Here is a 25,382-nt window from a genome sequence, read left to right on the forward strand (position 1 = left end):
CTGGACCAGGGCTCGAACCCGTGTCCCCCGCATTGGCAGGCGGATTCTTAACCACTGCGCCACCAGGGAAACCCCCTTTCTTTTCTTTTTAAAAGAGGAATTTTTTAATTAAAAAATTTTAAGTAGAATATAATATAGATTTTTAGAAGAGAAATCTGTTAAGAGGCATCAAACATAGTAACTAACACCATTGCACAGCCATTTATAGTTTAACTAAATTCCTTGAGTTTGCTTTAAAAAAAGGTATGACCCAATTTTAGTGAATCTCTAAAACTCTAATTAACCACGTAAAACTCTAAACCCCTCTTTCGTGTAACTGAAAAATCTATGTACTATCACTAAGATATATTTTTCCCCAACATGAACTCTGAGTCTTTAAATAACGGGGTCCTACTGTATATCACAGGGAACTATATTCAATATCCTGTAATAAACCATAATGGAAAAGAATATGATAAAGAATATATATATATATATATATATAAAACTAAATCATTTTGCTGTAGAGCAGAAATTAACACATTATAAATCAACTAAGCTTCAATAAAGTAAGTTAAAAAAAACGATAGATTGAGTATGGAGTGGTTATTAATTAAATCCAATAATTCAGCACTTCCATCTATAGAGAGTATAGAAGAGGCCCACATGGGGAGACATGTTGAAGAGAGCTTTCTGAGCACGTTTCCTCTGTAAAAAAGAACTAGTTGATCTCTAGGGTAAGCCTTTCCTAATCTGGAAAATGCCACAGAAAGCGGATCTTGGGATAGAGGCCTCGGTTCTTCCATTCACTTTGTTTATGTAAACAGCACCATGTTTATGCCCACAGTATCAGTTTACTGTCACGAAGGGGAAAACAATGAGTAGTATTGAATTTGGCTTTGTCCAAGCACTTCCTTTCAGACCGTTGCTCTTCCTCTTTTGACCACAGAGGGGAGTATTGGGATCATTTAAAGGTGTTTAACAGTCCCTCACAGGAGACAGAAAGACTTAAGTAACACAAAGTGTTGTCTGAGTCTTTTCAGGATTGGTTTTCCTAAGATGAAATTTCTTTCACAATATGTGTTTACAGAAAGCAGAAGAAAGGGAAACCCAAACTTCTTTTAATGATTTGATAAGTTTCCTTTAATGTGTAACCGAAAAATAGAAGCAAAAATATCTACCTGAATTAATGGAAAGGTAATTTTTCTAAATTGAAGTATAGTTTATTTACTCTATTGTGTTAGTTTCAGGTGTACAGCATAGTGATTCAGTATTTTTTCAGCTTATACTTCATTATAGGTTATTACAAGATAATGAGTATAACTTCCTGTGCTTTACAGTACATCCTTGTTGCTTATCTATCTTATACATAGTAGTTTGTGTCTGTTAATCCCATACCCCTAATTTGTCCTTCCCCCCTTCTCTCTCCCTTTGTTAACCACAATTTTGTTTTCTATATCTGTGAGTCTGTTTCTGTTTTGCATGTACATTCATTTGTATTATTTTTTAGATTCCACATGTTAAGTGGTATACAATATTTGCCTTTTTCTGTCTGACTTATTTCACTAAGCACACTATTCTCTGGGTCCATCCACATTGCTGCAAATGGCAGTATTTCATTCTTTTTTATGGCTGAGTAATATTCCATTGTATATATGTACCACATCTTCTTAATCCAATCATCTGTTGATGGGCACTTGGGTTGCTTCCATGTCTTGGCTACTGTAAATAGTGCTGCTGTGAACACTGGGGTACATGTATTTTTTTTTTTGAATTAGTATTTTCATTTTTTCTGGATATATACCCAGGAATAAAATTGCTGGATCACATGGTAGTTCTATTTTTAGTTTTTTAAGGAACCTCCGTAATGTTTTCCATAGTGGCTGCACCAATTTACATTCCCAGCAACAGTGTACAAGAGTTCCGTTTTCTCCACATCCTCACCAACATTTGTAATCTGTAGACTTTTTGATGATAGCCATTCTGACAGGTGTGAGGTGATACTTCATTGTGGTTTTGATTTGCATTTGTCAAGTAATTAGAGATATTGAGCATCTCTTCATGTACCTGTTAGCCATCTGTATGTCTTTGATGTTTAGCAGTGTAATTTTATCTTATAATACCACAATGAGGAAAGATGTGAAATAATTTTGTTTGGTCTAGAGTGAGAACTTGCAAACATACTATATCCAGTAATACCCTATAAACTTACAAGCACCCTTTTTCAATAGGGTATGAAAGGACCCTAGTTTTGATATAAGTACTCTCATAATTTGGTTGACAAGATTTTAGGTATAGTTTCTGGGGCTTATTTAAAATTACCATGTTTCATTTGCAGAGTATATGATTTGCTAATTTATTTGTATTTCAAGGAAATTAAATCTTGAAAAATGCCTTTGTTTTGGACTAACATTCTTAAGTGTCATAATTTGTTGCTCCTAAATTTCTAATATGTGCCTATATAATATTTTATGTTGTATATTAGTACAATAAAACACCCTGCTTTTCCCATTTTTTTGTAGTGAAAATAGTTTACCCTATATAAACAATATTGTGAAACTGTAGTGGCAGAATAAAATCATAAATTTGACCCCTTAGAGGTATCTAACATCTCTTTTGTTCATAAAATCTAGTTGTTTTCAAAGATACTCTTTACTAACATGCTTTTAAGTTTAGTTTAAATATCTCCTTGTTTCTTTTAAATGTTTGTGGCTAATACTATGTATGCTTTTGTTCACGTTCAAAGAAGGTTGTATGTTTTGACATATGTTTTTCTTTTTAAGGTTGCATTTTGGACATTTGCATTTGTCCTCTCTCATCCCAATATCCACAGGACCATTATGGAAGGCATATCATCTGTGTTTGGCACAGCAGGTACTAAAACTGAATTAAATTGCATAATTGAAGAGATATCTAATAATGTGTACTTGTCACACATTATGGGCAAAGTTAAATGCCCATAATTTAATAGAATTTCAAAATAGTCCAAATTGAACGTAATTTGTTATGTGCTTCAGGATATAAATCGATCAGGTAGAATCCTAGAATTTAATTACTGTCAAGGATTTTAGAAGTCACCTGGACCAACTCCCTTATTTTCCAAATGATGAAACAGAGATCGTGACTTGCCTAAATTCCCTATTTAAACATAAGTGTATAATGCACAGGGTTTTTCTTCTAATCTCTTAGCCCCTTGCCTCAATTGAACTACAAGTCCATAGTTTTGGAATTCAGGGTTTTCCAGATTTTATAAAAGTAATATAGTGCATATTCCATGTATTGCTTAACAGTATTAATGGGATATGGTTGTCAGGTAAGGCTACACCACCAAAGGAATTATTTTCCAAGTTACAGTTTTTAGAGGTTTAGTGGGTTAGAACTGCAGGTAGAGATTGCTACCTTGCCCTTTTTGGTTCAGATTTGGGCTCATCAATTATCGTCAGTTTTAAAAAGCAGAAATAAGCTTGAATGGAGAAGTTTCCACTAGTTTATTCAGCATAAATTGACCTGTTTGGGAGTAGATTTTTTTTAAAAAACCCTTTAATATGTCAAATTATGTATTCTGATGTAAAAAAATAATAAATGACTTGGTTTTCTTGGAAGAACACAATATAATAGTAAGACAAAAGACTGTGATGCCAATCAACAATTAGCCCTCCTTTCCGTCGTGATTGCTGAACGTATTTTATTGGATTTTTAAATTTATTTTGACTGCTTCTTATTGAATTAAACCAAAAATCAAATTGGCTTGGCCAACATGGATATTGAAGCCATACTGTCTCTGAGCGTTGAGTGTGAATCACCAGATGCTAGGTCGTATTTCACAGAAATGGTGAGTATTAGAATCATTGAGTACCAACAGTGCTAACAAGTTAGATTCTGGAGATACACTGGTGGATGTAATAGAAGATGACTTGCCTTTATGGAGCTTACATCTACAAAGCTAATGGAAATCTGCCTGCCTGCGTGTCTACAAATGACAAAGGGAATGTGTTCTTGATCATCACATGCTCTATCTTACCAGAGTCTGCTCCTGACATAGGGTTCTCCAAATTCCTGGTCTTTAAGAAATAAAAAGGTAGTGATGGGGATGGTTGGGATAATATGGGGAGCCTATCTGACCCAAAGGCCACAACAGAAGGCTTACATTAATTGAAATTTCTAGTGTGCTTGAATGTTGAACTCTTGAACACAGTTCTAGTGGAGAAAGACAAAACCTTTCCCCTTTTTCTATATTCTTGTTTATTTTTAGAACCTATTGTTCTCCTCTGACAGAAAAATTCTCCTTCAAGTAGTAGTACTGGTGTACTAGCTATACTATATCAGTGCTTTCAGTTTATAAAAGATCAAACATTTTTGCCATGCTTATACAGAAGCAGTTCAGATCAATTCAAGCATAAGATGTAGCAGCTCAAGAATTTAGATATTGTGAGTGAATGCCACAGATCTTTGGAGGTTGATATCAAGGGAGATATCCATGTGCCCATACAAAGGATCCTGTCAAAGGAAGGACATTAAAGTGCATGAAATAAGAATCGGACTGAGTATGGCATTTCTCCCATTCTTTTGCTCTTTTCTTTTCTTTCTTTTGCTCTTTTCTTTTCTTTTTTTTAAAAAAGTTAATTTATTTGGCTGCACCAGGTCTTAGTTCCAGCATGCAGGATCTAGTTCCCTGACCAGGAATTGAACCTGGGCCCTCTGCATTGGGAGCGCGCCTCTGCATTGGGAGCGCAGAGTCTTAATAACTGGACCACCAGGGAAGTCCCTCTTATGCTCTTTTCTATTACAAGATTACCTTTTCCTTCTTTGAAGATGTTTTTAGTGAATTTCTAACTCAGCAACTCTCTAGCCTCAATACTCACCGCTAGAGCCCATCCCGGACACTTTGCCCAACGTCCTTATAAAATAAGTCTGAGGATAAAAGCTGCTGTTGAATACTTGGTCTTTTGTATCTGGCTTCTTTCACTTAGTATAATGTTATATTTTGTATGTTGGTGTTTTAGGTTAGTTGATTTTCAGATGTTGAACCCCCTTGCATTCCTGAGATAAATTTTTAGTTATGGTGTATAATTCATATAAAACATGACTTTATATATGTTGCTAGATTCAGTTTGTTAGTACTTTGTTGAGGAATTTTGCATCTATATTAATAAGACATATTGATTTATAGTTTTCTTTCTTGTGATATCTTTGTCTGGTTTTGGTATCAGAATAATTTTGACTTTATAAAATGACTTCAGAAGTATTTCCCTCCTCTTTTATTTTTTGGAAGAGTTTGTGAAGGATTGATGTTAGTTCTTCTGTAACCATATGGTAGAATTCACCAGTGAAGTGATCTGGTCCGGAAATTTTCTTTTTTGAGAAGTTTTTGATTAATTCAATCTCTCCACTTGTTACAGGTCTGTCCAGATTATCTATTTCTTCTTTTTTTAAATTGAGATATAATTGACATATAATATCCTATTCTATGTTGGATGTACAACATAATGATTTGATATGTGTATATATTTGTGAAATGGTTACCACAATAAATTTAGTTAACATCCATCACCACACATAGTTACAATTTTTTTCTTGTGATGAGAACTTTTAAGATCTACTATCTTACCAACTTTCAAATATATAATACAGTATTATTAACTATAGTCACAATGCTGTACATTACATCACCAGAAAAATATGGAATGCTTCACAAATTATAGTGTCATCCTTGCACAGGGGCCATGTTAATCTTCCCTGTATCTTTGCAATTTTAGTATGTGTGCTGCCAAAGTGAGAACTATATATTTCTTCTTGAGTCAGTTTTGGAGTTTGTGTCTTTTTAGGAGTTTATCCATTTCATGTAGGTTATTTAACTTGTTGGCATACAACTGTTCATAGCTTTCCCCATAATCTTCTTTATTTCTGTAAGCTCACTAGGAAAACATCTCCCTCATTCTTAAGTTTAGTAATTTATTTCCTCTTTCTTTTTCTCTTGGTCAGTGTAGCTAACGGGTTGTCAATTTTGTTTTCAAAGAACTAACTGTTGATTTTATTGATTTGTTTGATCTTATTTTCACTATTGATTTTCTATTCTCTATTTCATTTATTTCTGTTCCAATCTTTATTATTTATAATTTCTATCTCCTTATCAATAGTCTCTATTTAGTTCTTTAGACATGATTAATTCTGTGAATATATTTAAAATATCTGATTTATAAGTGTTTCTTTAGTAAATCCAATATCTGAGTTTCTTCAGGGATAATTTCTATTGAGGGCTTTTTTCCCTGTGTGGTCTATATGTTCTTGTTGTATGTCATATTTTTTGTCATGTGTCTTACAATTTTTAAATTTTGTCCAATTTAAAACTGGACATTTAAAATAATGTAATGTGGTAATTCTGGAAATCAGATTCTCCTCTCTGCTCAGGGTTTCTTATTATTGCTGCTTGTTGTTCTTGCTTGTTTGTTTGTTTACATAAATAAACTCCAAAAATATTTGATGTTGATAAATGCTATGTGAAAAAGAAAACAGAGCAGGTTAGGGAGGATCAAGGGTGCCAGAAATGGGGGGAAAGTGGTAGCTTTAAATCATTGGATCAGAGTTGGCCTTCCTGGAAAGGTGATATTGAGCAAGGACTTGAAGATGGTTAGGCGTTAGAAAGCACATATCTAGAGGAGGAGCTGGTTTGAGTTAGAGACTGCAGGTGTGGCCTCACTGTGTTCTCACAGAATTCTCGCAGGCATTAACATTTGGGTCCTATTTAGACTGTGTTTTCAAGCAATTTTCTTTTCTAATTTAGGATTCCCACTGTGAGTATCTGCCCACCAGCAGAAGGTCATTCGAACTTCAAAACAAACAAAAACAAATAAAAATGCATTAAAATGTTTTAACTGGTTGCATTTGGCCCTTTTCACCTTCTTGTGTTAATTTAGGGTAGCATATACAGCACACTTGTTTGTTTTTGTGTTGTTTTTTTTGCATGTGTGTATTGTTTTTGTTTTTTAGTGGCCATTCAGTTTTATTGCACATTTATTTAAGGGGAAAATTAGTAAATTTTTTTCTGTTAATTTACAAGGAATCTGGTTAGTTAACAGAAATGCACCTGCATAGAAACGATTCCTATCTTACATCAAATCATGATTTGTGGATCATAAAAGACACACTACAAAATTTTCATTGGATAAAAGTCAGAAATTTGATTCATGACTTTCAATCCTGTCACTCACTAATTGTGTGATTTTGGATAAAAGAGAAAATTTACTCAGAGCCAACCAATAACTTTTCTTGACACCACTGTGTTCTGATTTAGCAGCACTCCCGCCTGGGGACAGACCAACACTGTCAAGTGACCAGATGCTATTACCTGGACACTAACTTAATGGCTACACTCACCATGCACTGGTGAGAAAAGATTCTGTCTCTGCTCATAATTATAAACAAGCATAAAAACTATCAGAGTGATAAATGAGGCTCAGATCCTATGATGATATTCTAGGCAAATTCCATGTTGTTTGCATTATTTAAATTAGTTCATCAGTTTTACTTCGTTGCATTTAAACATTCTCATTTATTCTTGAAATCTTCTCTGTAGTCACCTCTTACCCATGTTATAACGTATTCAACTTTTATCCACTTGGATGTGTCCCAATACCATCTAGATAACCCACAGCAACATCCTTGGAGGTTCCATCATGGCATATTAAAGACCTGAGTCCCTCCAGCTAACTGAAGAAGCTCACTCTTGTTACCCCTCTGCAGCCTGCCAGGGCTCAATGGCTGATAGCCAAAGTTGTGTCTGTGATAGAGTCTTGGCCCTTATGCCACATATCGACCAAAATATTGAAGAAAGAGATCAGTAGCAGAGCCAAGGCCACTACAATGGAGTTATGAATGGAGAAAAGTTATTTTATTTAAAAAAATTCTCTCCATTCCCACTGCTAGCTGGACAATATGAACCTAATTTGGAGATTTTGGAGGCTCTGGCATATGATACAGGAAATTTCTTACATAGCCTCATTTTCCTCTGCTAGCCCAGCTTTTAAAAATCCTGGAATAAACTCAGAAAACATTAAATTATGCCAGAGCTTTTCTTCTCATCCATTGACCTTGGAGAATATATGTAGATTACCTAAGAAAGTGTTTATAAATGCAGGAGATTTCATCAGAAACCCACTCCAAATATATAACTTTCTTGTCTTCTTTTCCCCTTGGCCTTAATGACCAAAATGGTGTCATTTTGGAGCTCACAACTGGTTACTTTCCAATCCACTAATCGGGCACAAAGACATGGGTGAAACTTGCATGGTTGATATCTGGCCCATGAGAGGTTTCCCAGGACGCTACATTCCTTCCATTATTTTCTGCCTATAATACTTGAAGTGTGTCTTGTGACACCGTAACCCAGGAGATTTTATGTGAAGTCATTCTGTCTTCATTTATTGCCTAGCTTCAGTAGGTGGAAAGAGATACCTCCGATAGCTATAGATTATTTACAAGCTTAGAGATCGGTCCTACTCTGGCAGTTCTCATTTTATTAAGTCTTTCACTATCTCACCCCAGTGTAGCACAGTTAATCTGCTTTGTTTGTTCTCTACATTTTTCATTCAGACACAGTTCTTTTCTCTTGAGTGTTCTGTTGGAGAATTTTTCAGGCATTTGGATAATCTTTTTCCCTCTTCAGAAAATAATGAGATAAAAGTATTCAAACCAGGTCGACATCTCTCCAGAGAACACAATCCAAAAATTTGGAATTATTATGCAGAGTTTATAAAGATAGGGTATTTCTAGATCAAAATTGATTTTACCTGTTATTGTTTACCCATTGTTGTCTTTTTTCATCAATATCTCTACCTTTTATTTATCATAAATTGGACTATGTCCTTTATTCCTTGAAAAAACCATCATAATTATGAAGCAGGCTTCATTTTATATTCTAGTAGTAGAGAAACTGATAATCTCTTTTTAATATATGAAAGAAATATTTCTGCAAATAACATAGGGTACTATTTTTTTAGAGGAGTATCTTATTTGGTTGTGTTGGTATAGTGGCATTAATCTTTTCTCTAAATGGTTGAATGGGATTTGGTATATTTTTGTATGTGCGTTGACAGATGGAAGAAAGGGTGGGGAGGGTCAGTCTTTTGATTCTTGACTCTGTCTTCCATCCATCTTAATAACCTGTTCTGAGCACTATTGTAGTCCTTAGTATCGTTCTCAATGCATTGTTATAGCCGCCTCTTTCATTCTTGGTCTGTAGTTATGAACATCAGACTGAAGCTGCTGATCAGAGTCTACCTCCGAAAGGTTACTGCTTATAATTTTCAATAGGTGTCAAGCAGAGTGCCGTGCACTGGTTATCGATCCCAGGGGAGGACTCTAAACACTTCTGCTCACTGCATCTTGCTATCAAAGTTGCCAAGGAAAACACAATGCTGTCAGGCACTGGATGCAACAGTGCTAAACTCACACAGAGAAGAAAGAGAGCAAGATCAGCTTCAGGAGTGGGTGTCAGTCCCCCATCACCAGGATGTCTCTCTCCCTGTGGGCGACGCAGGGAAATTGGCCACCGCGCACCCCTCTCACACCGCAGTGGAAGGAACCCTGTCCCATTCCCTCGGAGGGCAGATGTAACAGTGGGGCTGGACAGGTGCCGTATTCTGCACATACTTTAAGCAGAGACAGAAGAGTACTCTCTGCCCCTGAAACAAGGAGAGATATTCCCACACAAGGTGATGCACCTGGCACAGGCTGTGTAGAGGCTGTGTGGGCCCTTTGTCTCTTGGTGAGGAAGTGTTCCAGGCCCAAGGCCCACCCTTCCGCAGCTGAGTTGGGGCTGAAAGACTGAGCATGAGACCTGCTTTTCCCAACAATAGGAATATATGTCTTTGATAATCAAAATCCATCCTAAATCCTTCAGATGCCAAAAAGTCATAGCCACCCCTGGAAAAGAGTCCGAAGAACCAGAGCTAGAAGCTCAGAAATGACTGAGGTGTTTGGAAGAAGCTGGTGACTAGAGAGGGAGATTTGAAGGAGCTGCGACCTGCCAGGCTCCAGCTACAGCCCCTAAAGCCCTAATGCCCATATTCACTGTCCATGGACAGTCTCTAGGCTTATTCTCTGCTTTTCCCAGTCTGTATCCACCACAAATACCTTAAGCTGTTTTTAAGTCTTCCTTTCCACTTTCCATCTGTCCTTCCTGTTTATTTAACTGGTATTTCTCTTACATAAGGACATTGGTTGAGAGCAGGACCTAGAGGGAGGAAAATATAGCATTTAAAAATATACATATTTTTTAAAAAAAACAATCTAAATAAAGAAAAACGCATATCATGTTCCTACACGGGAAGGCTTAATATCATGAAAATGCCAACCACTTTCAAATTAATATATATTTAATTAATTATAAGGAGAATTCCAATGGTTTTGGTGGGGAGGAAATTAACAAAATGACTTAAATATTTTTTTGAAGAATAAGTGTGATTAGAAATCAAGATTAATCGAAGTGTAAATTGGTAAGGCCATATTTGCCCTACCAGATATTAAAACTTATTATATAAGTTGCTATAACAAAAGAGTACACGACTGGCACAGGACAAATAATTGATCATCATGGCCCTTATTTGCTTACCTTTTGCCAAAAAAAGCAAATTCAGAATCTTTTCTTTCAAAGGCAAAAAAAAAATGACAGGAAAAATGTCGCTTTTCTATTTTGTTTCATATTCTTGAGGCAAAAGTTTCTAAACTGTCATCATTTGCAATGAGTTAATATTCTAGAAGCCTGCAGTCATTTGGGAGACTATATTTATAGTCAGTTTATAGGGAACAGCAGTGAACTAAAAAGCATGTAACTCCACAGCCTAGCATATACTTCATAATCTTTCATCTATCCTCATCTTCTTTCTCTTGATTTTTTTAAAAATAAATTTAACTTAATATCTTTCTTACAGAATTTTGTCTCACAGAACATGTTCAGTAGTGGATGTGTACAGTAATGGACATGCATAGTAATAAAGGAAGTTAGTATTTTATAAGGAATAAAACCCAAAGAGTACACCTTTTTTCTCTATCAAAGAAATATTTAGGGGTTCCAGATTAATATGGCAGAGTAGGAAGATCCTGAGCTCACCTCCTCCCATGGACATACCAAAACCACAACTACAAGTAGAATGATTATCTCTGAGAATGACCTGAAGACTAGCAGAACAGATTTTCTACAACTAAGAACGTAAACAGAATGCCATGTCAAGGTGGGTAGGAGGGTCAAAGATGCAGTCTAGACAGAACCCATACCCCCAGTGTGTGACCCACATGTGGGAGGGATATCACAACTGCGGAGGTGCCCGCTACACGGTGAGGGGGTCCAAGCCCATATGGGGATCCTCAGCTTGGGGACCTGCAAGGGAAGATGAGCTCCCATAACATCTGGCTTTGAAGACCAGTGGGGTTTACATTTGGGAGAGCTGGAGGACTATGGGAAACCGAGACTCTGCTCTTAGAGGGTGCACACACAAACTCACTTACTCTGAGTACCAGCACAGAGACAGGAGAATGTGAGGGGTACCTGGGTCATATGCTGCAGGAGGTTCCCTGAACAATTTGGGGGTGAGTGCTGGGGGTGTAGGGATCTGGTGGAATTTTCTCCAGGGTTGAAGGCACTGGCCAATGCCATTTTTTTTTTTTTTTTTTTTTACCTCTCCTTCCACCATCTGGCCCAGTACTGGCAGGCAACATTTCTGTCACTCTCCATCAACTAGCTAACACCATGTGCCCCACACCAGCGTTCTCCTGAGGACCCACCCTGCCCATCCCACCCTCCCCAGTCAGCCCCTTCAAAGCGGCCCCTGCCCCACCTGGCAGGTGGCCTCAGCTGGCCCCGGCAACTGTACAAAGTGGCTCCACCTCTGGGGGGCGGGGGGCACCCTGCGTGCCATGAACCCACAGCAGTCACAGCAGAGCCACACAGCCAGCCAGGGCACAATTGCAATCCAACCACACAGGAGGATGCACACAGCACACATGTGGGACATCCCAGGAGCACCTGGCTCTAGTGGCCAAGAGGGATTACACCCCTGTGCCCCACAGGACACCTTATACATAAGCCTGCTGTTTCAAGAACAGGAGATATAGCTGATCTACTTAATGCATAGAAACAGACACAGAGGGTTAGGCAAATGAAAAGATAAAGGAATATCTTCCAAACAAAAGAAAAAGATAAAAACCTCAGAAAAAGAACTAAATGAAACAAAGATAGCAACTTACCAGATAAAGAGTTCAAAATTATAGTCATAAAAATGTTCACCGAAGTTGGGAGAAGAATGGATGAACTCAGTGAAAACTTGAAAAGGCAAATAGAAGATATGAAAAAAGACCCAGTCAGAACTGAAGAATACAATAACTGAAATAGAACATACACTAGAGGGAATCAGCAGCAGATTAGAGGATGCAGAAGAACGGATCAGCAATCTGGAAGACAGGGTAGTGGAAATCACCCAATCAGAACAGCAAAAAGAAAAAAGGAATGAAAACCAATGAGGATAGTTTAAGAGATCTCTGGGACAACTACAAGCATACTAACATTTACATTATAGGGGTCACAGAGGAGAAGAGAGAGAGAAAGGGACAGAAAACCTATTTGAAGAAATAATGGCTGAAAACTTCCCTAACCTGGTGAAGGGAACAGACAGACAAGTCCAGGAAGCACAGAGAGTTCCAAACAAGATGAACCAAAGACACCCACGCCAAGACACATTATAATTAAAATGTCAAAAGTTAAAGACAAAGAGAGAATCTTAAAAGTTTCACAATATTTCTTTTTCACATTTAAAAGTTTCACAATATTTCTTTTCACATTTCTTTCACATTTAGAGAGAATCTTAAAAGTTTCACAATATTTCTTTTCACATTTAAGTTTCACAATATTTCTTTTCACATTTTCATATTTCACATTGCAGAAAGGGGTTTATTGCTGTCTCCTTTTGGGAGACAAGTCACCAAACTAATTTTCATCTCACTAAAAATTTCCAGAAATTTGTAACCAGTACATTCTAATTGCCTATAAATAACTGTTGTAGGATCATTGGACATATAAAATGTATTGTAAATGATATTATCTACTTCAGGACATTTTATCCTTTCTTACTCTTTCTGAGATATGCTAACCTTTTCCAGTGAATGTAGGTTTCTTCTTAGAAGAAAACAGCAGTTTTGTAAATATATGAAAATATCCCTGGAATAGAGATATAATTTTTTTAATTGAATATTTGAACATTACTTATCATATTCAAAATTTTTTTAATTCCTGAAATGAAGGAAAGGATGTAAGATACTTCTTTTATATTCCTCTGGAATATTGTAAATTCTTTATTTACTATTTCTCTTTAGCTTTGTCTCTGTTCTTTAAAAACTGACTTTTTTTTTTTCAGGAGCTTATCTTGAGGTCTCTGCTTGAGAAAATATGCCAGAAAACTAGTTTCCTACTGTTATTCTCTGTCAGCAATTGATGTCTGCTTCATTGCTTTTTAAGAGAAATCATAGAAATGCTGGATTTTTTCAAAGCTGTTACATCATTTCCCCAAATAACAGTATAAACACCAACTTTTGTTATTTGATATTGCATTTTAGCAAAATTATTATAAAATTTGGGAAGCAAATTTCATGACCAAATTTTGGTAGGAATCATTGCTTAGGGTTATTACATCAGATTCTTTATTTTTCAACCTTTATCTCATGCATTTTTTATCCCAGTTCACTGTCCTTCATGTGTACTATGACCTTTTGCACACACCTTAATTTTAAACATTTTAAATAAGCTGTTCTGTGAATATGAAAGACAACGTCTGTGAAGGAAGACAACCTCACAGTATAGAACAGCAAACAGAACTGAGAATCCCTGCTTTCAAAAGTAAAGAAAGAGGTGGTAGAATGTGTAGGGATGCACTCATTAAATTTCCGTGGAGTATATTCTTTGCTTCACTTCTCTGTGTGTCCCTTGGTAGATATACACCTGTCTTTCATTTGTGGGGAAGCACAGGGCCTCCTCAGTATTCATCCCCACCTTCTGATTCAATCTCCTCAGAATTATGTCTCAAAAGGTATGAATGACTCGGCAAATGCCTGTCATTCTCCTTTTTTCCTCAAAATATGGGTTATTTTCCCAAAATGATTAGTTAAATCTTGATATAATGTTACTTCAGGACTATAGGAACAGAATTTTTGTATTTTATGTATTTATTTATTGAATAAATGTGTGTGTGTGTGTGTGTGTGTGTGAAGGGGAGGGAGCTTGAAATATGAAGGAGACAGAGGAGTCATCTCTCAACAAAGGACCTTCTTTAGTGATCCTGTTTGATTCATGTTCCTTTTATTTTTAGGTCCAAGAAATCATATTTTTATAATTAATTTTGGAATTTAAGTTACTTTTCTCTCTGCCTGGGTGAGTGCTACTCATCCTTCCAGGCTTAGCTGAAACTCCAGCCCTAGGCAAGAAGCGATGAATGCCATTGAGACTCAAATCCTCTCTTATGAAACTTATATTATAGTTATTTGTATCCAGATATTATTTTGTGTCCTTATGTCCAAGCTCCTTTAAAACAGTGACTGTGTCTTTCTTATTCGTTTCTCCTCTCAGGGGAGGCACTGGGACCCAGGGAGCAAGGGTAAGGGCTTTTAGTGTAGACAGACATAGGTTTGAAGGCTGCTCTGACACTTTCAAGCTTCTCCTTGGACACATGATAACTTGATGGCTGGCAGATTGTGATGAGGAATAAATGAAGTGGTCCAACATATTGGTGACATTAGATGGTCAATAAATTAGTATTATTCTCTTCCTATCTCTTACAGCACCTATGCTTGGGCTAACATGTAACAGATATGAAGCAAATATATATTGAGTGAATAAATGGTTGAAGTAGTAGAATTTTAATCTATTATATATCCTTAACAAATATAAATTACAGTTACTGTGTTCTAACATGCTTGTCATCATGCCTGCGGAAACCCAAAACTATACAGAATATTTTCGAAACATTCTTTGCTATTTCTGAACTCAAGACTCATCCTTTTATTTGGTTTCAAATATCCTATGATTTGGTTTGACTTTTATTGCATTTGTGCCAAGAATTAAACAGATGGCTTCTGAATTTTTCCCCAAATCACCCATAGTTTCTTCCCTGCCTGCCTTTTGTACTGGTCCCCATCTCCATTAGGCCCTAGCCCTTTTGATGATTACCTTGGCATTCTTCCAAGTGGAGCCTTCTAATTTTAGAGTCAAAACACTGGAAGAACAAACCACAGATGTGCATTGAAATATGTACAGTATGGGTACAGAGCCATTTCTAAGAGTTATAATAAGAAAGGTCTTTAACCTAAAGATGTTGTTTGAAAACAGCATCTTTTTCTTTGTCTAGTCTGAGAATACTACCTTATTTTTCCTACATCACACTGGGACTTGAGAAACTAAAAATATTTTTTCAAAACATTTATTTTCCAAGTGTAGTCTACATCTCTTCTACATTTGTAGGTCATAATAGATTTTGTTTTCAACTCAGAACAAGCTTTTGTTTCTTTATTGTATAATACAAAACTTTTTTTTGCACTTTATAATTCAATTAGTCTCCTAAGAATAATTCATAAAAAACTTTTTCGCCAAAAGAAGGTCAGAAACTTCACTATTACCAGAGTCCAAACTTTTTCAAGGCCAGAATTATGCCTGTCTCATAATAGGTTGGTCACTTTGGAGTCACACAGATCTGATTTCAAACACAAAATCTGACCCGTGGTAGTCATTTATCCTTGATCAATTAGAGAAATATTTATTTTCTGTATCCTCTAGCTTCAGTAAAGTAAAATACAAAAAATAAGTAGAGGGATTGTTTGGTGAATTTGTCTAATGTAGATGCTCTAAATAGATTTTTAAAGAGAAAAACCTTTTTTAAAGTAAGATTTAGAATCTGAATTGTAGGTTACTGCTAATTTATTTGTAATGTCCATTCGGCAAGGGCCCTCATTTGCTGGGGTCACCTTGGTTTCCAAGATAAAGGTGAAATTGGTCTGAACTCCCTCCCAGAGTTCTAGGGATCTTTGGAGGGAGAAGTGATGGAGGCGGCCAGAAGTGGAGGCCTGTGCCTCTCAGAGTTTCTCCTGACTTCCAGTCTCGCATTTCCTGATTTCTCCACTTCCGCTCTTTTCCCTTCTGCAGTTCTGCCTCTTTTCCATATTGCGTTGCTTCCTGGACATACCCAGATCTTTATTTCCCCAAGTGTTAACTTAAGGTATGTGTTAGCTGACTTTATTAAAATATTAAAAATATAGGACAAGGAAAGGGAAAATTACACAGTAGCCAGAAACAACTTAAAATTGAGTATATGACATAAAGTTGAATTTTCTGTTCTTAAAAGTCCCATCTGCCATTTCTCCCTTGGAGAGTTTTCCTTAGTTTTCTAGTAGGTTGTCGTTCACCTGCCATGTAGACAATGGTCTTCTTTTTCTTTTTTTTTTTCACTCAAGTACACTCTAAAAGAAACTCAGATCCCCTCATACATTTTAAAGTTGATGTTCTAAAATTTGTTATCCTGCATTTCAATACCTTCCCTGCTTTTAACTATCTTCAAATATTTTCTATCTCATAGAACGGTTTCCTTGCCTGCATGGTGAACCTGTTAACTGTGTGTTCGTTTCTTACCTCCTAGGCTGAGTGTATTGCGAGAATGCCTTCATTGTTGTAACCCTGGTGGAGCCTGACGCAACTCCTGGCTCTTGCTCAGTGCTCAAAAATCTGTCAAGTTTAACGGAGTGTATAGACGCCCCTATGGGAATTAATAGAACCAAAGCTCAAAAACCCTAGTTCCCAGACTCCACTAACCAGACACATTTGCTTCTGACTCCTCAGGAATTCCACCTGTACTGACAGAGAAGGTTTCCCAGGCAGCACCCACCCAGCCCTCTTCTGCAGGATGGGCTGGCTTTAGGACAAGCCTCATCCAGAGTCAAAGAGAAATGTGGCTGGAGACCCACATTCCACTCTCATCCACTCATGCCCAGTACAGTTGGGAGGAAAATGTGAAAGTTGACTTAAACTGACCATGTTGTTGACTTTTATTAAGCAAATACTGTCAAAATTGAAAGCTGCGTTGTTTAACGTAATTTTCAAAATGTAAATATTTTACTTGAAATATCATTAATTAAACTGTCTCATTTGACTGAAGGCCCTGACCATATGTTGGTCCATAGAAAGAGCAACCGCAATCCTTTTCCAGGTGACTTCAATCTAAATATTAGCTAAGGTATGCAACTTACAGTAGGAATGTTTGATGTACCTGTGTTTAGAGAGCTCATCATTCCAGATGAAATACATGTGTCCTATCACCCCTTTCCTAATATTCTTTTTGGGCTTTCTGAAATGTATGATTAAAAAACAAAAGCTACAACAAAAACAAATCAGCAGGGAAGAGATAGAAGTAGTAAGTCAGGTGGCTTCTCAGATCTCTTACTTCGTACTTTTGATGCCAACCTTTTATTGCTCTTTCCTTAAGTGGAATGAGAATTTGGACAAGAAACAATGAAATAAGTAAAAATTGAACATCTTTCTGACAGGGACTATCTTAGTCATCTGATAGCCATAGGACTGTGAGAACCAAGGTTGGATACCAATCCATTACATTACAGTAATCAACACTGGTTTAGTTTTATATGCCATACATTTTATCTTGGTAAGAAGAAAATGATAAAAAGAGTCAATAACTTACTAAACTTGGTATGCAAAAGTAATAATAATATTAACACCTGTTATCAGAGACAATATTTAACTTATATAGCTTACATAAAATCATTTTCTGGCCTCTTTAAGTCCATCTTTTTTTTTTTAATTCTCTTTCCAGGTAAAGATAAGATTAAAGTGTCTGAGGATGACTTGAAGAAACTCCCTCTAATTAAATGGTGTATTTTGGAAACCATTCGTTTAAGAGCCCCTGGTGTCATTACTAGAAAAGTGCTGAAGCCAGTTAAAATTTTGGTGAGCATTGGTTTTGTTTTAAAATAATGAACCTTCTGGGGGGAAAAAAAGTAGATATTTTGCCCATTTATTATTAGATAATTTCTTAAGTTCCATGAAGTACTATGTGACCCTAGAATAGGTTACTAATAAGAGTTGTGCAGCACCAATTTGTTAATATAGATATCTATCTATTGGCAACTATTTTAGCTAAAACATAAGCCTTTCATAATCATTTTGGCTATGTGATTCTATATCAGAATTAGTATAATCCTATTTCAATCAGGCAGGAGGGTCGGATAGTGTTTCCTCTGCTGAACCAACCAGTGAGTATTCCTAAGTTGGAATAGGTTGAGGAATTGAGTGTGTGAGGGAAGTCCTTTAGGATAACTGGAAGACAGTTCAGACCACAGATCACAGATACAGGAACAGATAGCAGGAATGCCATGGGTAATGGAAACTGATATTAGGAATTAGTAACTGAGTGAGGTCCTCTCTATGGGCAAAGTAGGAGAATATTCTCAAGTGCACCATGAAAGGTATGTGCATGTGGCAAACGTTCAGTTCAATATTTGGTGAATCATTCAGGCAGAACAAAAAAAAATTTTTTTTAAAGGAATGATTTGGGACCTAAATTATCCAGATAGATTATAATTAGTCAGCCCTCCGCTCTTGTTAGCTTTTTTCCCCCACGGCTTAAGAGGGCTTGGATTAAAATCAAGAAAATTTTGTAGTAATAGAATTCAAAAGAGACAAAAAAATCCAAATTTGATACAAGTTGCAACTTGCTAAATCCAAAAAAAAACATAGTTTATTTAACTGATCTTATGTAGATTGTAGCATTCAGTTTCAGCAGGATTTTAAGTTTTTGCTTTTAAATAATCAAATTATCAATTACTTTAAACTATGACTATAAGAGAATATATATATTTAAATATTTATAAATTTAAATATATATAAATTTATATATGTAATAAAAGAATATATATATTCTGTATTGAGAGGAAATAGTCAAACAACTTGGTGCAATTAAGTAGAGCAATGTGTTTATTACCTTACTTTATTACTTTATTACTTTGAATATTACTATAATTGTTATTGAACTTTTAGTAAGCCTTATTTATATTCTGGGTAGTAGTAAATTAGCTGAAATGCAGAATAGTTATTTGACAAATAAGTGGGTATTTTGATTGTTATTTTAAGCATATAGATCCTATACAAGTTTTGTTAGATTAATACCTAAGTATTTCTGTTATTTTGGAGCTTTTGGAAATGGTATTTTTTATTTTTATTCATTTATTTATTTATTTTAATAAAGTGGGGTTTTCTTTTCTTTTCATTTATTTATTTATTTATTTTCTATTTGGCTACGTTTGGGTCTTTGTTGCTGTGCATGGGCTTTCTCTAGCTGTGGCGAGCGGGGGCTACTCTCCGTTGCGGTGCCTGGGCTTCTCATTGCGGTGGCTTCTCTTGTTGCAGAGCACGGGCTCTAGGTGCACGGGCTTCAGTAGTTGCGGCACACGGGCTCAGTAGTTGTGGCTCGCGGGCTCTAGAGCGCAGGCTTAGTAGTTGTGGCATACAGGCTTGGTTGCTCTGCGGCATGTGGGATCCTCCTGGACCAGGGTTTGAACCCGTGTCCCCTGCATTGACAGGCGGATTCCCAACCACTGCCCCACCAGGGAAGCCCTGTAAATGGTATTTTTTAAAACTTTGATTCTCCATTGTACATTACTTGTCTGTAGGAATATAGTTGATTTTTGTGTGTTGACCTTGTATCTGCAATGTTGTGACATCAATATAGAAACCTAAGTTTCATTACAGTGTAAATCTGTCATTAAAAAAAATTTTTATACATTATTCTTCACATTTCATGCATCTACGGAGTTTTCATATTTATTTCAAGGCCACATTAATAGTACATTGAGTTGATAGCTTAAATATTTAATTATTTCCTGACTCTTGAGAGTTTAGGTAGTTTTCTTTGTTTTTAATATGGTAATTATTTGTATCTTTGTGCCTAGTACATTTTCTTTTCTAAGGATTATCATTGAATTATGTTTTCGTAGTGGATTACTGGTCCAAGGGTATGAACACATTTATGATTCACTGCCTAAAATCCTTTTACAAAACTGGACTATTTTATAGGTCCAACACCTATGGATTCCCAATAAAAAATTTTAATTAAAAATAATAGATATCCAAAACAATTTGATAAATTGTTTTAAAAATTCATAGTCTCTTACTTCTCCTTCCTCACACCCACACGTTCTTCCTAGAGGACATGAGGCTCAGAAGCATCCAAGGCGCCTTCCAAGCCCTTGCAGCTGCAGTTATGCCTCTCTTAGTGGTAGAGCAACCCCACAAACATGTACTCAGGCTGCTATCATCCCAGAATGTTCCAGCATTTCCTTTCATTATTTTTCACATCTCTTTTTAATATTTGTAAAAGGTGCAGTGTTTCCTGTACCTGCTATTTCTTCTGTACACAAAATAAACACTGCCTTTCCTCTTAGGAGGCCCAAACTAATCACTGTGATGTTCACCCTACAGAGTTGAGACTTTAAAAATAATAAATGGAACAGTTTTTTTTCTTATTACACAAGCAAAGTATGGTAATTAGGGGGAAAAAAAGACCATAAAAAGGAGCTCAAGGAAGAAATTAAAAATTGCTTAGAATCTTGCAAGTTATAGATAACCACGATGAACATTTGGTATTATTATAATTTCAGAATTTTTTCCTGTAGTATGTGCATTAAAAAAATAAATTGGGGTCACACAAAGCTAATTTTCTCACAACCTGCTTTTATTTTACTTAATAATAGATCCCAAATAGTTTTCTGTATCAATAAAAGATATCCACATCATTTTGAATTACAGCATAATCTAATATATGGACATCAAATAAAATTTAAAATCAGTTCAGTGTTCTTGAATATGTATGTGGCTTCCATTCTTTCACTATTATAAACAGTGCAAAGATTAACATTCCTATAGCTAAATATTTGTGCACATTACTGATTATTTCCTTAGTATAAATTCATATGACTTGGTTCTTTTAAGCTTCAAATATTTTCTAAAACAGGTGGAATGTCTTTGCTGAATATATTAATATGTTCCCAGGAAATTGGATCATAAAAATCATTTCAGATGGGATCATCTATGTTTTGACCAGTTGGACAACAGGTCAAGGTTCCTTGCTATGAATGCTAGAAGTATTCTCCACTGCTCTTTCCTAATGGAATCTGAACAGGATATTTATTACAGTCTGAACAGAATATTTATTTTTGCTCCTGTAATCATTCCTTTCTATATTTTTTTGGAATAAGTGAGAATGGACAAACACTGGTTTCTTTGGTTTACTGTATTCCTTCCTTCTCTTTATTATGCCACCTTTCCAAAACTCTTAAACTTCTACTTGTGCTCTCTTTACAAGGTTTCATATTTAGTACCAAGTTAATCTGCAAGAATACCCAGGAAAGAATTAACCGAAAAGAGTGTTGGAAAATATGAATAATTAAGGAATGTTAATTATCTTCTTAAGATATTAAAACATGTAGCAAAACTACAGTAATTAAAATGGCATGATACTGGTGTCAGACCAGATATTCGGATCAATGTAACTGACTAGATAGATAACAAAGAAACAAACCCCCTTGTGCAGAAGAATTTAATATTGGGTAAATGAATCATTGTAAGTCCATGAAGAGCAATGAGATTAATATATGGTTTCAGATGACTGTCTAAAAGTGGGTATTTTTTTAACTTCTAGAGTAGTAGTTCTCAAACTTTTTGGCTTCAGGGCCCCTTTATTCCCTACAGAATTATTAAGAACCCCAAAGAACTTTTGCCTATGTAAGTTATATCTATCAATATTTACTGTATTAGAAACTAAAGCTGAGAAATTATTAAAATATTTATTTAATAATTCATTTTAAAAATAATAAGAAACCTAATACATATTAAAATAATTGTGTGGGGTTTTTTTTAAGATTTTTTTTGATGTGGACCATTTTTAAAGTCTTTATTGAATTTGTTACAATATTGCTTCTGTTTTATGTTTTGGTTTTTTGGAGCGAGGCATGTGGGATCTTAGCTCCCCGACCAGGGATTGAACCGACACACCCTGCATTGGAAGGCAAAGTCTTAACCACTGGACCGCCAGGGAAGTCCCCAGATAGTGTGGTTTTATGAAACATAACTATATTTTTCAAAACACAAAAAATACAGAAGAACAGCATCATTTTAAGTGTTTGCAAATCTCTCTGATGCCTTTTGCTAATAGAAGAAATCTGAATTCCCATATATGTGTCTGCGATCAGTTGTTGTGATATATTGTTTCCTATTGATGGAAATGAAGAAGATTCAGCCTCACACAGACATGTAACCAAAAACGGAAGGAGTATTTTATTAGCCTTTTCGGATATTTCTGTGGCTATTCTTTGATACTACACTAAAACTCAACAGAGGTACTTTCTTAAAAGTTTGCTGCAATCTGAAAATATATTAATGAATTTTTTGTACTCAGTTACATTAAAATCCATTGGTCTATCCTATACTTTGAATGAGTCTTTTACCCAGGAATGGTTTTTGATCTGGCAGATTCTCTGAAAATGTCTTGGGACTCCCAGAAGACCCTAAGCCACCTTTGAAAGCCACTGTTGTGGAGAGAAGAGGGCTTCTTATGTTTAGGATTAATCAATGAAACCACAAAGCAGATGAACAGACTGTACCATATCAAAATTTAACATGTCCTATTTTTTAAAGTATAACCTAAATTAAATGTCAGCCAAAAATTAAGAATAAATGTCAGTATAAGTACAATTCAAAGGTTAATAATTTTAATATTTAATGAATTCACAGATCAATAAGTAAAAAACTAATATATATAGATAAATGAGGATAGGACATGAGCACAAAAGTTTTATAGAAGAAAATAAGAACATGGAAAATACTCAGCAAAGATATAAACTTTTAAACAGCAATCAAAAAAAACCTATTTAAAATGTCAGATTAGCAGATGAGAGGGCAGTGAAATTGATACTCTCATATATTTAGTTAGAAACATATCTTGCTACAAAACTTGAGGAAACAGTTGAGCAACATGTATTAATAGCCTTAGATGTTCAGAAGACATAGGACGTGTATATTCCTATGTCTTCTGAATATATATGTTAAAAGATTTTATATGAACAATGCTTTGTGGAAGAAGATGTTTGTGATGGCATTATTTATTAGAGCAAAAATAGTAGAGAATGATTGATTAAGAAGCCACTGGAGAGAAAATTATTTTAAATGAGTATACAATATAAAAATAATACTTATGCTATAATATCAAGTGAACAATGTAAGAGTCAAAAATTATTTATTCAGTAGGATAAAAACAATATGTATATACTAGGTATTTATATATGTAAACAATATTTATCAGTATATATAAACAACAAACTATATTTAAAAACAACAATAAAAAAAAACCAAAAAGCTGAACTACTGTTATTAGGTAAAAGTACTGGAGGGAAGTCTAGCCAATTGATAACTGTCTTTTGTTGCCAGCACTCTTGTTGTTTTCTTTTCTAGTTTTTTCTATTTTTCTGAATTTTCCAAAATTTCTAGAAAGCAGTTTTTATTACACAAAAGAATATACTTTTAATTTTTAAAGTATTTTTTTTTTTGTTTTTTAAACAACTAACACCAACCAAGCTCCTGGCCAAGAGCTAGAGAGAAAGAATGTGCTTTGGGGCTCCTCTGATGGATGCTTTGCCTTTACAGGACTCCTCTTTTCTTGAAGTAAGAGTCTGCATTCCTTGCATCCACTTTGGTCTTAGCATCCTTCTTGAGTTACAACAGAGAATCCTTCTTCTCTTCCCTCTTCAAGAAAAGCCAATCTCCGGACTAGCAGATGAAGTTCATCTGGCCTCACAGCATCCCTGTGGGGTGGGCTAGCCAAGTTCACTTCTGTCTACCTGACAGGTGTCGTTATTGCCAACACAGAGAAGCTGTGACTTCCACTTCCTAGTGATCTATGCCCTGGTCCTCTGACTGTTTTGTCTCCCTCTTGATCTTTCTCTTCATGTGCCATGTTAACAATGACAGGACTGTTTGGCCCGGACATAACGATGTCCGTTTGCTCAGAGGATTCCTTTGATACAACCAGCTCTCACACCCTTTTCTGCCACTCATCCGCCTGGCATTTGCTGCTGCAACAGGAACTTCTGTCTGGTCTCCTCCCTATTGCTAGTGTGAATGCTGTTCCCGAGGCCGCCTTTGAAGTCTTCCTCTACTACCCTGCTTTGTAGGCTATAGCAGTCAGCATCTCCACATCACGATCCTAGGTCAGCAGCCACTGAAGAGGGTTACGGGGAGGGTGGGGGGAGGGGAAGGGCAGCAGCTGCCCTGACTGGATGCCTGGCCCAGGGCTGCCCCCACACATATCAGGGCCCTCCCCAGCTGATTTCAGAGCCAATCATGACCCCTCTAGCCTCAGTTCCAGCAGAGGTAGAACAAACACACAAGACTGGGATCTCCCAGGTCTTTTCCACTTTAAAAATGGTAAGAGGGCATGAGCAAAAGTCTCCATCTCTTCCTATCTTGACCTGACTCACTCCAGCAATCCTGGCACTGAAATTACCAAACTCAAGTAATACTCAGCAACCATCGGAGTCAACAGGGGTTCTCTTGGGTTAAAAAACGATGGCCCCTCCCCATACTCCACTCCCTGCTCGCATAAAAAGGCATGTTTTCAATTGTAACATGCTACTGTTCTAGATACATAAACTTAAAGTAAGTGTTTTGCAAATATCTTGAGGACACTTCAGAATTACGCAGGATTAAACAGATGTGGATTCTGATGCTTGGCAAAGGGAGTTACTAATAAAACATCTTCACCTCCGTAGAGATGGTAGCTCCCTAGCGATCTCACACCTTGGGGGTGCTCTTTGTCCTCTGGTCCCTGAACAAGGTGATGTAAAGATGATTTTGTGAAATAGATTTTAGCTCTTGGTATAGTTTATATATCATGAAAATCTATTATAATGTGAATGGAGAAGGATCTTGCAGACTCTGCTGCTTGAGGAAACATACTGTTTATCATCAGTTTCACAACCACTGAGACCTCAAATGTGAAACCAACCCAATAAGCCCACAACACTTGCTTTGTCCCATGTCTTCCTAAGCAGTTGTCTTCAACTTCCTTCTGCCCTAACAGCTGCTGCTAGAGTGAAACAAACAAACAGAATCCACTGCCCCTGCCCTGACACTGTCATCAGCATCCCCAAGGACAGAACACCCACTGCCCCTGTTCTCAGTGCCAGTATGGCCAGTGTCCTGTCTCAGAGTTAGTTTTTTCTGTTCTAGAACCTGGGAATCCACTGTGGTTTCCATCATCAAGACCACTTGCTGCAAACTCCAATATCAAACATCAAAAGCTGCATTACAG

The 25,382-nt window shown here is 36.3% G+C and overlaps 1 protein-coding gene and 1 non-coding gene across 3 annotated transcripts in view; one reads left to right on the forward strand and one right to left on the reverse strand.

Annotated features, from left to right (window-relative positions):
- LOC133094450 (24-hydroxycholesterol 7-alpha-hydroxylase) overlaps nucleotides 1-25,382 on the forward strand; it is a 67,675-nt gene that overhangs the window by 23,949 nt on the left and 18,344 nt on the right. For both annotated transcript variants that reach the window (XM_061195016.1, XM_061195017.1), the window contains 2 exons: nucleotides 2,763-2,853; nucleotides 17,835-17,968. In XM_061195016.1, the coding sequence (XP_061050999.1) occupies nucleotides 2,763-2,853; nucleotides 17,835-17,968 (225 nt within the window). The remainder of the gene's footprint in view (nucleotides 1-2,762; nucleotides 2,854-17,834; nucleotides 17,969-25,382) is intronic.
- On the reverse strand, nucleotides 5,653-5,759 carry LOC133095871 (U6 spliceosomal RNA). Its single transcript, XR_009701726.1, has one exon. It is a non-coding gene; the product is annotated as a U6 spliceosomal RNA (small nuclear RNA).

Source organism: Eubalaena glacialis, chromosome 7 (assembly GCF_028564815.1).
Source record: "Eubalaena glacialis isolate mEubGla1 chromosome 7, mEubGla1.1.hap2.+ XY, whole genome shotgun sequence".
NCBI classification, from domain to species: domain Eukaryota; kingdom Metazoa; phylum Chordata; class Mammalia; order Artiodactyla; family Balaenidae; genus Eubalaena; species Eubalaena glacialis.